The sequence below is a fragment of the Pseudophryne corroboree genome, chromosome 8, assembly GCF_028390025.1.
Source record: "Pseudophryne corroboree isolate aPseCor3 chromosome 8, aPseCor3.hap2, whole genome shotgun sequence".
NCBI lineage: Eukaryota > Metazoa > Chordata > Amphibia > Anura > Myobatrachidae > Pseudophryne > Pseudophryne corroboree.
In genome coordinates this window covers 194,826,668-194,842,565 of record NC_086451.1, presented here as the reverse complement: position 1 = coordinate 194,842,565, position 15,898 = coordinate 194,826,668, and the positions used below count along the sequence as shown (strand labels likewise).

Here is a 15,898-nt window from a genome sequence, read left to right as displayed (position 1 = left end):
GTGAAGAGGAGTGTTAAACCAGGGGAGTATTTCTAACTTTTATTAATCACCATTTGTTTTATTGGGGCGCACATATGAACCGGAGATAAAATTGTCTTTGTTGTAATAGTGTTGGGGATTTTGGGTGTGATCCCATTTTCTCTAGTTCATTAGAGCTGCCCGTTTGTGCGCAAGAAAAACAGCACCAATTTCTATTTTGTTCCATATCACAAACTATTTGGAACGGTAACCTGTGGTGAGTGAAGCAAGACACGGAGCCCGAAGAGTGTCAAGCGAACAATGGTGCAGAGATAAAACAAAATAACCTCAGACAAGCAGAGAATGGATAAAACATTTAGGTGCTGTAAGGGCGGAAGTTATCTACTGCCCTCTCCCGCTGTCACTTCCTGGTCCTGATCAGGAAGGGAACGTAGACACAAACGTGTGAGCACTGAATACTGCAGGGAGATAGCAGAAAATGCACACACTCTGACACTAGTGCAGGAGGGTAGGCTGAGCTAGAGCCAATAGGATAACGCGCCCACTAAGGGCACTGACTAACCACAGCAGAGAACGGAATACAGCAAGCGTTAGCTCCGCCTCCATGCAGAGCTTGTTGGGAAGCGGTTTGAATCAGTGGCGGGTTCGGCCCGTACGGTCGCAACTGCTGTAGCTGAGTCCGCACAATCACCGCCGCCCCCGCACCGTGACCCGTCTCTGCTGCGCTTAGCATGGAGTCGGCGGAAAGACAGCAGCGTAGTTCGCTTGAGGCCAGTATTCTGTCCCGAGCGCAGGAGGACCCGGAGCAGGCAGAGACATTTGAGAGGTCGGTGAGACAGGGTGTGTTTGTGTGAGAGACTTGGTACTTGTGTGTAATGCGCTATTTACTTAGCTGTGTGTTACCTTTGAAATATTGAAGGAGGGAGGGGTGGGAGTCTCAACGTGCCCTCTGCCCCCAAACATATTTCCTTCCTGTGCACCATGTAGTTTGTGTGTGGTCATACACTAAGGGCCCCATACACTTATACGACATGACCGTCCGTCCTGTCATAAGATTTCCTCCAACCTCCCGGCAGCCTCCCTGTTGGCGGGATAGTATTAGATATATCGTATGCAGTTTTTTTTGCATAAGATGTATCTTTTACTTTCTCTAACGTCCTAGTGGATGCTGGGGACTCCGTAAGGACCATGGGGAATAGACGGCTCCGCAGGAGACTGGGCACATCTAAAGAAAGATTTAGGTCTATCTGGTGTGCACTGGCTCCTCCCCCTATGACCCTCCTCCAAGCCTCAGTTAGAGTTCTCTGACGTCCTAGTGGATGCTGGGAACTCCGTAAGGACCATGGGGAATAGCGGGCTCCGATGGAGGCTGGGCACTCTAGAAAGATTTATAACTACCTGGTGTGCACTGGCTCCTCCCACTATGACCCTCCTCCAAGCCTCAGTTAGATTTTGTGCCCGGCCGAGGTTGGATGCACACTAGGGGCTCTCCTGAGCCTTTAGAAAGTAAGTATAGAAATTAGGTTTTTTATTTTCAGTGAGACCTGCTGGCAACAGGCTCACTGCAGCGAGGGACTAAGGGGAGAAGAAGCGAACCTGCCTGCTTGCAGCCAGCTTGGGCTTCTTAGGCTACTGGACACCATTAGCTCCAGAGGGATCGACCGCAGGCCCAGCCTTGGTGTTCGGTCCCGGAGCCGCGCCGCCGTCCCCCTTACAGAGCCAGAAGCAAGAAGAGGTCCGGAAAATCAGCGGCAGAAGACATCAGTCTTCACCAAGGTAGCGCACAGCACTGCAGCTGTGCGCCATTGCTCCTCACACACACTTCACACTCCGGTCACTGAGGGTGCAGGGCGCTGGGGGGGGGGCGCCCTGAGAAGCAATAATAACACCTTGGCTGGCAAAAATACCACAATATATAGCCCCAGAGGCTATATATGTGGAAAATACCCCTGCCAGAATATAGGAAAAAGCGGGAGAATAGTCCGCGGAAAAGGGGCGGAGCTATCTCCTTCAGCACACTGGCGCCATTTTTCCCTCACAGCTCCGCTGGAAGGAAGCTTCCTGGCTCTCCCCTGCAGTCTACACTACAGAAAAGGGTAAAAAAGAGAGGGGGGGCACTAAATTTAGGCGCAGTATACATTTATATAGAAAAAGCAGCTATAGGGGACATAACTCAGTTAGTCCCTGCATTATATAGCGCTCTGGTGTGTGCTGGCATACTCTCACTCTGTCCCCCCAAAGGGCTTTTGTGGGTCCTGTCCTCTGTTGGAGCATTCCCTGTGTGTGTGCGGTGTGTCGGTACGACTGTGTCGACATGTTTGATGAGGATAATGATGTGGAGACGGAGCAGATGCCTTTAGAAGGGATGTCACCCCCTGCGGGGCAGACACCTGAGTGGATGAGCTTATGGAAAGAAATGAGTGCACGTATAGACTCCTTACATAAGAAATTTGACGACATGCCAAATGTGGGACAGCCGACTTCTCAGCTCGTGCCTGTCCAGGCGTCTCTCAGGTCATCAGGGGCTCTAAAACGCCCGCTACCTCAGACCGCAGACCCAGATGTCGACACTGATACTGACACCAGTGTCGACGACGATGAGTCTAACCTGATGCCCACTAAGGCCATTCACTGCATGATTGAGGCAATGAAAGAGGTGTTACACATTTCTGATATAAATACAGGTACCACTAAAAAGGGTATTATGTTTGGGGAGAAAAAACTACCCGTAGTTTTTCCCCCATCAGATGAATTAAATGAAGTGTGTGAAGAAGCGTGGGCTTTCCCTGATAAAAAATTGGTAATTCCTAAGAAGGTACTAATGGCGTTCCCTTTCCCGCCAGAGGATAGGTCACGTTGGGAAACACCTCCTAGGGTGGATAAAGCGCTCACACGTTTGTCTAAAAAGGTGGCACTACCGTCTCCGGATACGGCCGCCCTCAAGGAACCTGCTGATAGAAAGCAGGAGGCGATCCTGAAGTCTGTATACACACTCAGGCATTATACTTAGGCCAGCTATTGCGTCAGCATGGATGTGCAGTGCTGCCGCTGCGTGGTCAGATAAACTGTCAGAAAATATTGACACTAGACAGAGACACGATCCTGCTAACCATAGACCATATCAAAGACTCAGTCTTATATATGAGAGATGCACAGAGGGAAATCTGCCGGCTGGCATCTAAAGTAAGTGCATTGTCCATTTCTGCTAGGAGAGGCTTATGGACTCGCCAGTGGACAGGAGATGCAGATTCTAAAAGGCACATGGAAGTTTTGCCTTATAAGGGTGAGGAATTATTTGGGGATGGTCTCTCGGACCTAGTTTCCACAGCAACGTCTGGGAAGTCAGCATTTTTACCCCATGTCCCCATACAGCCTAAGAAGGCGCCGTTTTATCAGGTTCAGTCCTTTCGGACCCAGAAAAACAAGCGTGGAAAAGGCGGGTCTTTTCTGTCCAGAGGCAGAGGTAGGGGAAAAAGGCTGCAACAAACAGCAGGTTCCCAGGAGCAAAAGTCCTCCCCCGCTTCTTCTTCCAAGTCCGCCGCATGACGGTGGGGCTCCACAGGCGGAGCCAGGTACGGTGGGGGGCCGCCTCAAGAATTTCAGCGATCAGTGGGCTCGCTCACAGGTGGATCCCTGGATCTTTCAAATAGTATCTCAGGGGTACAAACTGGAATTCGAGGCGTCTCCACCCCACCGGTTCCTAAAATCTGTCTTGCCGATTGCTCCCTCAGACAGGGAGGCGGTGCTAGCGGCAATTCACAAGCTGTATTCCCAGCAGGTGATAATCAAGGTACCCCTACTTCAACAAGGCCGGGGTTACTATTCCACACTATTTGTGTTGCCGAAACCGGACGGTTCGGTGAGGCCCATTTTAAATTTGAAATCCTTGAACACTTACATAACAAAATTCAAGTTCAAGATGGAATCGCTCAGGGCGGTTATTGCAAGCCTGGACGAGGGGGATTACATGGTATCCCTGGACATCAAGGATGCTTACCTGCATGTCCCTATTTACCTTCCTCACCAGGAGTACCTCAGATTTGTGGTACAGGATTGCCATTACCAATTCCAGACGCTGCCGTTTGGACTGTCCACGGCACCGAGGGTATTTACCAAGGTTATGGCGGAAATGATGATACTCCTTTGAAAAAAGGGAGTTTTAATTATCCCGTACTTGGACGATCTCCTAATAAAGGCGAGGTCCAAGGAACAGTTGTTGGTGGGAGTAGCACTATCTCAGGAAGTGCTGCACCAGCACGGCTGGATTCTGAATATACCAAAGTCACAGCTGGTTCCGACGACACGGCTACTGTTCCTGGGTATGATTCTGGATACAGTCTAGAAAAAAGTGTTTCTCCCGGAGGAGAAAGCCAGGGAGTTGTCATCTCTAGTCGGAGACCTCCTGAAACCAAAACAGGTATCGGTGCATCACTGCACGCGGGTCCTGGGAAAGATGGTAGCTTCTTACGAAGCAATTCCCTTCGGCAGGTTCCATGCCAGAATCTTTCAGTGGGACCTATTGGACAAATGGTCCGGATCGCATCTTCAGATGCATCGCTTAATAACCCTGTCTCCAAGAACCAGGGTGTCTCTACTGTGGTGGCTGCAGAGTGCCCATCTTCTAGAGGGCCGCAGGTTCGGCATACAGGAATGGGTCCTGGTGGCCACGGATGCCAGCCTTCGAGGCTGGGGGGCAGTCACACGGGGAAGAAACTTCCAAGGACTATGGTCGAGTCAGGAGACTTCCCTTCACATAAATATTCTGGAACTAAGGGCCATTTACAATGCCCTAAGTCAAGCAAAATCCCTGCTCCTACACCAGCCGGTGCTGATCCAGTCAGACAACATCACGGCAGTCGCCCATGTAAATCGACAGGGAGGCACAAGAAGCAGGATGGCGATGGCAGAAGCCACAAGAATTCTCAGATGGGCGGAGAATCATGTACTAGCACTGTCAGCAGTGTTCATTCCGGGAGTGGACAACTGGGAAGCAGACTTCCTCAGCAGACACGACCTCCACCCGGGAGAGTGGGGACTTCATCCAGAAGTTTTCCAGATGCTGGTAAACCGTTGGGAAAAACCACAGGTGGACATGATGGCGTCCCGCCTCAACAAAAAGTTAAAAAGATATTGCGCCAGGTCAAGGGACCCTCAGGCGATAGCTGTGGACGCTCTAGTGACACCGTGGGTGTACCAGTCGGTTTATGTGTTCCTTCCTCTGCCTCTCATACCAAAGGTATTGAGAATAATAAGAAAGCGAGGAGTAAACACAATTCTCGTGGTTCCGGATTGGCCAAGACGAGCGTGGTACCCGGAACTTCAAGAAATGATCTCAGAGGACCCGTGGCCTCTGCCGCTCAGACAGGACCTGCTACAGCAGGGGCCCTGTCTGTTCCAAGACTTACCGCGGCTGCGTTTGACGGCATGGCGGTTGAACGCCGGATCCTGAAGGAAAAGGGTATTCCGGAAGAAGTAATTCCTACGCTTATTAAAGCCAGGAAAGATGTTACGACAAATCATTATCACCGCATATGGCGGAAATATGTTGCATGGTGCGAGGCCAAAAAGGCCCCAACAGAGGAATTTCAACTAGGTCGATTTCTGCATTTCCTGCAAGCAGGAGTGAATATGGGCCTAAAACTAGGCTCCATTAAAGTACAGATCTCGGCTCTGTCGATTTTCTTTCAAAAAGAACTAGCTTCAGTACCTGAAGTTCAGACATTTGTGAAAGGAGTGCTGCATATTCAGCCCCCGTTCGTGCCTCCTGTGGCACCTTGGGATCTCAACGTGGTGTTGAGTTTCTTAAAATCACATTGGTTTGAGCCACTAAAAACCGTGGATCTAAAATATCTCACGTGGAAAGTGGTCATGTTATTGGCCTTGGCTTCAGCCAGGCGAATGTCAGAATTGGCGGCTTTATCATGTAAAAGCCCTTATCTGATTTTCCATATGGATAGGGCAGAATTGAGGACTCGTCCCCAGTTTCTCCCTAAGGTGGTGTCAGCGTTTCGCCTGAACCAGCCTATTGTGGTGCCTGCGGCTACAAGGGATTTGGAGGACTCCAAGTTGCTAGACGTTGTCAGGGCCCTGAAAATATGTTTCCAGGACGGCTGGAGTCAGAAAATCTGACTCGCTTTTTATCCTGTATGCACCCAACAAGCTGGGTGCTCCTGCTTCTAAGCAGACTATTGCTCGCTGGATTTGTAGTACAATTCAGCTTGCACATTCTGTGGCAGGCCTGCCACAGCCAAAATCTGTAAATGCCCACTCCACAAGGAAGGTGGGCTCATCTTGGGCGGCTGCCCGAGGGGTCTCGGCTTTACAACTTTGCCGAGCAGCTACTTGGTCAGGGGCAAACACGTTTGCAAAATTCTACAAATTTGATACCCTGGCTGAGGAGGACCTGGAGTTCTCTCATTCGGTGCTGCAGAGTCATCCGCACTCTCCCGCCCGTTTGGGAGCTTTGGTATAATCCCCATGGTCCTTACGGAGTTCCCAGCATCCACTAGGACGTCAGAGAAAATAAGAATTTACTCACCGGTAATTCTATTTCTCGTAGTCCGTAGTGGATGCTGGGCGCCCATCCCAAGTGCGGATTGTCTGCAATACTTGTAAATAGTTATTGCTAACTAAAGGGTTATTGTTGAGCCATCTGTTGAGAGGCTCAGTTGTTTTCATACTGTCAAACTGGATATAGTATCACGAGTTGTACGGTGTGATTGGTGTGGCTGGTATGAGTCTTACCCGGGATTCAAAATCCTTCCTTATGTCAGCTCGTCCGGGCACAGTGTCCTAACTGAGGCTTGGAGGAGGGTCATAGTGGGAGGAGCCAGTGCACACTAGGTAGTCATAAATCTTTCTAGAGTGCCCAGCCTCCTTCGGAGCCCGCTATTCCCCATGGTCCTTACGGAGTTCCCAGCATCCACTACGGACTACGAGAAATAGAATTACCGGTGAGTAAATTCTTATTTTCTGTGCCCGGCCGAGCTGGATGCACACTAGGGGCTCTCCTGAGCTCCTAGAAAGAAAGTATAGTTAAGGTTTTTTATTTTACAGTGAGACCTGCTGGCAACAGGCTCACTGCAGCGAGGGACTAAGGGGAGAAGAAGCGAACCTACCTAAGTGGTGGTAGCTTGGGCTTCTTAGGCTACTGGACACCATTAGCTCCAGAGGGATCGCACACAGGACCCGACCTCGTCGTCCGTTCCCGGAGCCGCGCCGCCGTCCCCCTTACAGAGCCAGAAGCAAGATGGTCCGGAAAATCGGCGGCTGAAGACTTCTGTCTTCTCCAAGGTAGCGCACAGCACTGCAGCTGTGCGCCATTGCTCCTCATGCACACCACACACTTCGGTCACTGATGGGTGCAGGGCGCTGGGGGGGGGGGCCCTGAGCAGCAATATTAACACCTTGGCTGGCAAAACTGACACCATATATAGCCCCAGAGGCTATATAGGTGTGAATTACCCCTGCCAGAATAACACAAAAAGCGGGAGAAAGCCCGCCGAAAAAGGGGCGGAGCCATCTCCCTCGGCACACTGGCGCCATTTTCCCTCACAGCTCCGCTGGAAGGATCGCTCCCTGGCTCTCCCCTGCAGTCCTGCACTACAGAAAGGGTAAAAAAGAGAGGGGGGGGGCACAAATTTAGGCGCAGTATAATATATATATGCAGCTATAAGGGAAAACACTCTTTATAGGTGATATCCCTGTGGTATATAGCGCTCTGGTGTGTGCTGGCATACTCTCCCTCTGTCTCCCCAAAGGGCTTTGTGGGGTCCTGTCCTCTGTCAGAGCATTCCCTGTGTGTCGGTACCGCTGTGTCGACATGTATGATGAGGAAAATGACGTGGAGGCAGAGCAAATGCCTGTAAATGTGTTGTCACCCCCTGAGGGGTCGACACCTGTGTGGATGGACTTATGGAAGGAATTACGTGACAGTGTCAGCTCCTTACATAAAAGGTTTGACGACATAGGACAGCCAGCTACTCAGCTTGTGACTGTTCCAGCGTCTCAAATGTCATCAGGGGCTTTAAAACGCCCGCTACCTCAGATGGCAGACACAGATGTCGACACGGATACCGACTCCAGTGTCGACGACGATGAGACTAGTGTACCCTCCAATAGGTCCACCCGTTACATAATTGAGGCAATGAAAAATGTATTACACATTTCTGATAGTACCCCAGGTACCACAAAAAAGGGTATTTTGTTCGGTGAGAAAAAACTACCAGTAGTTTTTCCTACATCTGAGGAATTAAATGAGGTGTGTGAGGAAGCCTGGACTTCCCCCGATAAGAAATTGATAATTTCTAAACGGTTATTGGCAGCGTACCCTTTCCCGCCAGAGGATAGGTCACGTTGGGAAACGTCCCCTAGGGTAGACGTTTATCAAAACAGGTGGCACTACCGTCTCCGGATACGGCCGCCCTAAAGGATCCTGCTGATAGAAAGCAGGAGGCTGCCCTAAAAGCTATATATACACACACAGGCATTATATTGCGACCAGCGATTGCATCAGCATGGATGTGCAGTGTTACTGCTGCGTGGTCAGATTCCCTGTCGGATAATATTGATACCCTGGATAGGGACACTATTTTGCTGACAGTAGAGCATATAAAGGACGCTGTCTTATACATGCGCGATGCACAGAGGGATATTTGCCGGCTGGCATCAAAAATAAGCGCAATGTCCATTGCCGCCAGAATACCCCACAGCAAAAGAAGGCACCGTATTATCAAGTACAGTCCTTTCGGCCCCATAAACACAAGAGGGCTCGAGGCGCATCCTTTCTGCCGAGAGGCAAAGGTAGAGGGAAAAAGCTGCAGCATACAGCCAGTTCCCAAGAGCAGAAGTCCTCCCCCGCGTCCGGTAAGTCCACAGCATGACGCTGGGGCTTCACAGGCGGATCCGGGTACGGTGGGGGCCCGTCTCAGAAATTTCAGCACACAGTGGGCTCTCACAGGTGGATCCCTGGGGCCTTCAAGTAATATCTCAGGGGTACAGGCTGGAATTCGAGACGTTCCCTCCCCCCCCCCCCCCCCCCCCCCCCCCCCGCAGTTTTCTAAAATCTACCTTACCAGCAACTCCCTCTGCCAGGGAGGCAGTGTTGGTGGCTATCCAAAAACTGTATTCACAGCAAGTGATTGTCAAGGTACCCCTCCTTCAGCAAGGGAAGGGTTACTATTCCACAATGTTGTGGTACCGAAACCGGACGGTTCGGTGAGACCCATCTTGAATCTAAAATCCTTGAACACTTATATCAAAAGGTTCAAGTTCAAGATGGAATCGCTCAGGGCGGTTATTGCGAGCCTGGACGAGGGGGATTACATGGTCTCCCTGGACATCAAGGATGCGTACCTGCATGTCCCCATTTACCCTCCTCACCAGGAGTACCTCAGATTTGTGGTACAGGACTGTCATTATCAGTTCCAGACGCTGCCGTTTGGGTTATCCACGGCACCGAGGGTCTTTACCAAGGTAATGGCCGAAATGATGATACTCCTTCGCAAGAAGGGAGTTTTAATTATCCCATACTTGGACGATCTCCTGATAAAGGCGAGGTCCATGGAACAGTTGGTAGTGGGGGTAGCACTTTCTCGGGAAGTGCTACAACAGCACGGCTGGATTCTCAATATTCCAAAGTCACAGCTGGTCCCGACGACACGTCTTCTGTTCCTGGGAATGATTCTGGACACAGACCAGAAAAAAGTGTTTATTCCAGTGGAAAAAGCCGAGGAGTTGTCATCTCTAGTCAGAGACCTCCTAAAACCGGGACAGGTGTCGGTACATCAATGCACACGAGTCCTGGGAAAAATGGTAGCTTCGTACGAAGCAATTCCATTCGGAAGGTTCCACGCAAGGACTTTCCAGTGGGACCGGTTGGACAAATGGTCCGGGTCCCATCTCCAGATGCAACAGCGGATAACCCTGTCGGCAAGGACCAGGGTATCGCTGCTGTGGTGGCTGCAGAGGGCTCATCTACTAAAGGGCCGCAGATTCGGAATACAGGACTGGGTCCTGGTGACCACGGATGCCAGCCTTCGGGGCTGGGGCGCAGTCACACAGGGAAGAAATTTCCAAGGACTGTGGTCAAATCAGGAGATTTCGCTTCACATAAATATTCTAGAGCTAAGGGCCATTTACAATGCCCTAAGCCAAGCAAGGCCCCTGCTTCAGAACCAGCCGGTACTGATCCAATCAGACAACATCACGGCGGTCGCCCATGTAAACAGACAGGGCGGCACAAGAAGCAGGAGGGCAATGGCAGAAGCCACAAGGATTCTCCGATGGGCGGAAAATCATGTGTTAGCACTGACAGCAGTGTTCATTCCGGGAGTGGACAACTGGGAAGCAGACTTCCTCAGCAGGCACGACCTCCAACCGGGAGAATGGGGACTTCATCCAGAAGTCCTCCAAATGCTGGTAAACCGGTGGGAAAGACCACAGGTGGACATGATGGCGTCCCGCCTCAACAAAAAGCTAAAATGATATTGCGCCAGGTCAAGGGACCCTCAGGCGATCGCTGTGGACGCTCTAGTAACACCGTGGGTGTACCAGTCGGTTTTTGTTTCCTCCTCTGCCTCTCATTCCCAAGGTACTGAGAATAATACGAAGGCGAGGAGTGAAAACTATACTCGTGGTTCCGGATTGGCCAAGAAGAGCTTGGTACCCGGAACTTCAAGAGATGCTTTCAGAGGACCCTTGGCCTCTGCCGCTCAGACAGGACCTGCTGCAGCAGGGGCCCTGTCTGTTCCAAGACTTACCGCGGCTACGTTTGACGGCATGGCGGTTGAACACCGGATCCTGAAGGAAAAGGGCATTCCGGAGGAAGTCATCCCTACCCTGATCAAAGCCAGGAAGGATGTCACCGCAAAACATTATCACCGCATTTGGCGGAAATATGTTGCTTGGTGTGAGGCCAGGAAGGCCCCAACGGAGGAATTTCAACTGGGTCGATTCCTGCAAGCAGTGGTGACGTTGGGCCTCAAATTGGGGTCCATTAAGGTCCAGATTTCGGCCCTGTCGATTTTCTTCCAGAAAGAACTGGCTTCACTGCCTGAAGTTCAGACTTTTGTCAAAGGAGTTCTGCGTATTCAGCCTCCTTTTGTGCCCCCAGTGGCACCTTGGGATCTCAATGTGGTTTTGGAGTTCCTGAAATCACATTGGTTTGAACCACTTAAGACTATGGATTTGAAATATCTCACGTGGAAAGTGGTCATGCTGTTGGCTCTGGCTTCGGCCAGGCGTGTGTCAGAATTGGCGGCTTTGTCCTATAAAAGCCCTTATCTGATTTTCCATATGGATAGGGCAGAGTTGAGGACTCGTCCTCAGTTTCTCCCGAAGGTGGTATCAGCGTTTCACTTGAACCAGCCTATTGTGGTGCCTGCGGCTACTAGGAACTTGGAGGATTCCTAGTTACTGGACGTAGTCAGGGCCCTGAAAATTTATGTTTCCAGGACGGCTGGAGTCGGGAAAACTGACTCGCTGTTTATCCTGTATGCACCCAACAAACTGGGTGCTCCTGCTTCTAAGCAGACTATCGCGCGCTGGATTTGTAGCACTATTCAGCTGGCGCATTCTGCGGTGGGACTACCGCAGCCTAAATCTGTAAAAGCCCATTCCACAAGGAAGGTGGGCTCATCTTGGGCGGCTGCCCGAGGGGTCTCGGCTTTACAACTTTGCCGAGCTGCTACTTGGTCAGGGGCAAACACGTTTGCAAAATTCTACAAATTTGATACCCTGGCTGAGGAGGACCTGGAGTTCTCTCATTCGGTGTTGCAGAGTCATCCGCACTCTCCCGCCCGTTTGGGAGCTTTGGTATAATCCCCATGGTCCTTACGGAGTCCCCAGCATCCACTAGGACGTCAGAGAAAATAAGAATTTACTCACCGGTAATTCTATTTCTCGTAGTCCGTAGTGGATGCTGGGCGCCCATGGCGCCCATCCCAAGTGCGGATTGTCTGCAATACTTGTAAATAGTTATTGTTACACAAATCGGGTTGTTATTGCGAGCCATCTGTTCAGAGGCTCCGTTGTTATCATACTGTTAACCGGGGTTCCTATCACGAGTTATACGGTGTGATTGGCGTGGCTGGTATGAGTCTTACCCGGGATTCAAAATCCTTCCTTATTGTGTCAGCTCTTCCGGGCACAGTGTCCTAACTGAGGCTTGGAGGAGGGTCATAGGGGGAGGAGCCAGTGCACACCAGATAGACCTAAATCTTTCTTTAGATGTGCCCAGTCTCCTGCGGAGCCGTCTATTCCCCATGGTCCTTACGGAGTCCCCAGCATCCACTACGGACTACCGAGATATAGAATTACCGGTGAGTAAATTCTTATTTTCTGCTGCGGGGTACACTGGCCTCCACAAGGAAAGACATTGGGGGGGGGGGGGGTGTAGAGTAGAATCTTGATCCGAGGCACCAACAGGCTCAAAAGCTTTGACTGTACCAGAATGCATAGCGCCGCCTCCTCTATAACCCCGCCTCCTTGCACAGGAGCTCAGTTTTGTTGTTGGTGCTGCAGATAGCAGGCACATAACAGAGGGGCTGCTCTGGGCAGCCCTAAGTAGAGCTTTTAGAGAAGAAAATTGAAGACGTTAAGGGCTGCAGCAGTGTGTACATGTCTAGTGACATTCATTGCTGCAGCGCTGTACACTCCTGAGCCCTGGTTGCCGGGTAACTACAGCAGGAGGCTCCGGTTTTCTTCTAAAGTCAGACACACACGACGGGGGCTCTCCGGGATCGCGTGGCCGCGCTTCGGGAGGTGGTGAGTGGGTCCCGCTCGCGGGACCCGTACTTTATTGCGATCCGGCGCGGTCAGTGGGAGGTGGGCCGCGCGTGCTGGCGGTGGACACTGTGGCAGTACAGGCGATCCCATAAGATCACCAGGGCATGAGTGCAGATCAGGTTTTCCCTTAAAATCATTTCTCTGACGTCCTAGTGGATGCTGGGAACTCCGTAAGGACCATGGGGAATAGCGGCTCCGCAGGAGACTGGGCACAAAAAGTAAAAGCTTTAGACTAGCTGGTGTGCACTGGCTCCTCCCCCTATGACCCTCCTCCAAGCCTCAGTTAGATTTTTGTGCCCGAACGAGAAGGGTGCAAGCTAGGTGGCTCTCCTGAGCTGCTTAGAAGTAAAAGTTTAAATAGGTTTTTTATTTTCAGTGAGTCCTGCTGGCAACAGGCTCACTGCATCGTGGGACTAAGGGGAGAAGAAGCGAACTCACCTGCCTGCAGAGTGGATTGGGCTTCTTGGCTACTGGACATTAGCTCCAGAGGGACGATCACAGGTTCAGCCTGGATGGGTCCCGGAGCCGCGCCGCCGGCCCCCTTACAGAAAGCGGCGGCAGAAGACGTTCCTGTCTTCAAATAAGGTAGCGCACAGCACTGCAGCTGTGCGCCATTGCTCTCAGCACACTTCACACTCCGGTCACTGAGGGTGCAGGGCGCTGGGGGGGAGCGCCCTGAGACGCAATAAAAACGATATAAAAACCTTATATGGCTAAAACAAATGCATCACATATAGCTCCTGGGCTATATGGATGCATTTATCCCCTGCCAGTTTCCTGAAAAAAGCGGGAGAAAAGGCCGCCGTGAAGGGGGCGGAGCCTTTCTCCTCAGCACACAAGCGCCATTTTCTTTCACAGCTCCGCTGGAAGGACGGCTCCCTGACTCTCCCCTGCAGTCCTGCACTACAGAAACAGGGTAAAACAGAGAGGGGGGCACTATTGGCAGCTAATATATAAATACAGCAGCTATAACAGGGAGTAACACTTATATAAGGTTATCCCTGTATATATATATAGCGCTCTGGTGTGTGCTGGCAAACTCTCCCTCTGTCTCCCCAAAGGGCTAGTGGGGTCCTGTCCTCTATCAGAGCATTCCCTGTGTGTGTGCTGGGTGTCGGTACGATTGTGTCGACATGTATGAGGAGGAAAATGATGTGGAAGCAGAGCAATTGCCTGTGTTAGTGATGTCACCCCCTAGGGAGTCGACACCTGACTGGATGGTCGTAATTAAAGAATTACGTGACAATGTCAGCACTTTGCAAAAAACTGTTGACGACATGAGACAGCCGACAAATCAATTAGTGCCTGTTCAGGCGTCTCAGACACCGTCAGGGGCGCTAAAACGCCCGTTACCTCAGATGGTCGACACAGACCCAGACACGGATACTGAATCCAGTGTCGACGGTGACGAGACAAACGTAATGTCCAGTAGGGCCACACGTTACATGATCACGGCAATGAAGGAGGCATTGAACATTTCTGACACTACAAGTACCACAAAAAAGGGTATTATGTGGGGTGTGAAAAAACTACCAGTAGTTTTTCCTGAGTCAGATAAATTAAATGAGGTGTGTGATAAAGCGTGGGTTTCCCCCGATAAAAAACTGCTGATTTCTAATAAATTATTGGCACTATACCCTTTCCCGCCAGAGGTTAGGGCACGTTGGGAAACACCCCCGAGGGTAGATAAGGCGCTCCCACGCTTATCAAAACAAGTGGCGTTACCGTCTCCTGATACGGCCGCTCTCAAGGAACCAGCTGATAGAAGGCTGGAAAATATCTTAGAAGGTATATACACACATACCGGTGTTATACTGCGACCAGCGATCGCCTCAGCCTGGATGTGCAGCGCTGGAGTGGCTTGGTCGGATTCCCTGACTGAAAATATTGATACCCTGGATAGGGACAGTATATTATTAACTATAGAGCATTTAAAGGATGCATTACTATATATGCGAGATGCACAGAGGAATATTTGCACCCTGGCATCTAGAGTAAGTGCGATGTCCATTTCTGCCAGAAGAACGTTATGGACGCGACAGTGGTCAGGTGATGCGGATTCCAAACGACATATGGAAGTATTGCCGTATAAAGGGGAGGAGTTATTTGGGGTCGGTCTATCGGACCTGGTGGCCACGGCAACGGCTGGAAAATCCACCTTTTTACCCCAGGTCACCTCTCAACAGAAAAAGACAGTCTTTTCAAACCCAGTCCTTTCGTCCCTATAAGGGCAAGAGGGAAAAAGGCCGCTCATTTCTGCCCCGGGGCAGAGGAAGGGGAAAAAGACTGCACCATACAGCCTCTTCCCAGGAGCAGAAGCCCTCCCCCGCTTCTGCCAAGTCCTCAGCATGACGCTGGGGCTCTACAAGCAGACTCGGGCACGGTGGGGGGCCGTCTCAAGAATTTCAGAGCGCAGTGGGCTCACTCGCAAGTGGACCCCTGGATCCTGCAGGTAGTATCACAGGGGTACAAATTGGAATTCGAGACTTCTCCCCCTCGCCGGTTCCTGAAGTCTGCTCTACCAACGTCTCCCTCCGACAGGGAGGCAGTATTGGAAGCTATTCACAAGCTGTATTCCCAGCAGGTGATAATCAAGGTACCCCTCCTACAACAGGGAAAGGGGTATTATTCCACGCTGTTTGTGGTACCGAAGCCGGACGGCTCGGTGAGACCAATTTTAAATCTAAAATCTTTGAACACTTACATAAAAAGGTTCAAATTCAAGATGGAGTCACTCAGAGCAGTGATAGCGAACCTGGAAGAAGGGGACTATATGGTATCTCTAGACATCAAGGATGCTTATCTCCATGTCCCAATCTACCCTTCTCACCAAGGGTACCTCAGGTTTGTGATACAAAACTGTCATTATCAGTTTCAGACGCTGCCGTTTGGATTGTCCACGGCACCACGGGTCTTTACCAAGGTAATGGCCGAAATGATGATTCTTCTTCGAAGAAAAGGCGTATTAATTATCCCTTACTTGGACGATCTCCTGATAAGGGCAAGGTCCAGGGAACAGTTAGAGGTCGGAGTAGCACTATCTCAGGTAGTGCTACGTCAGCACAGGTGGATTCTAAATATCCCAAAATCACAGCTGATTCCAACAACACGTCTACTGTTCCTAGGGATGATT

The 15,898-nt window shown here is 50.9% G+C and overlaps 1 protein-coding gene across 1 annotated transcript in view; it reads left to right on the top strand.

Moving 5' to 3' along the window:
* The first annotated feature begins 433 nt into the window (after positions 1–433).
* Positions 434–15,898, top strand: part of ERCC6L (ERCC excision repair 6 like, spindle assembly checkpoint helicase) — a 96,082-nt gene continuing 80,617 nt past the window's right edge. Inside the window, exon 1 of the mRNA XM_063937041.1 lies at positions 434–805. Coding sequence (XP_063793111.1) covers positions 711–805 — 95 coding nt within the window. The 5' untranslated portion in view covers positions 434–710. The remainder of the gene's footprint in view (positions 806–15,898) is intronic.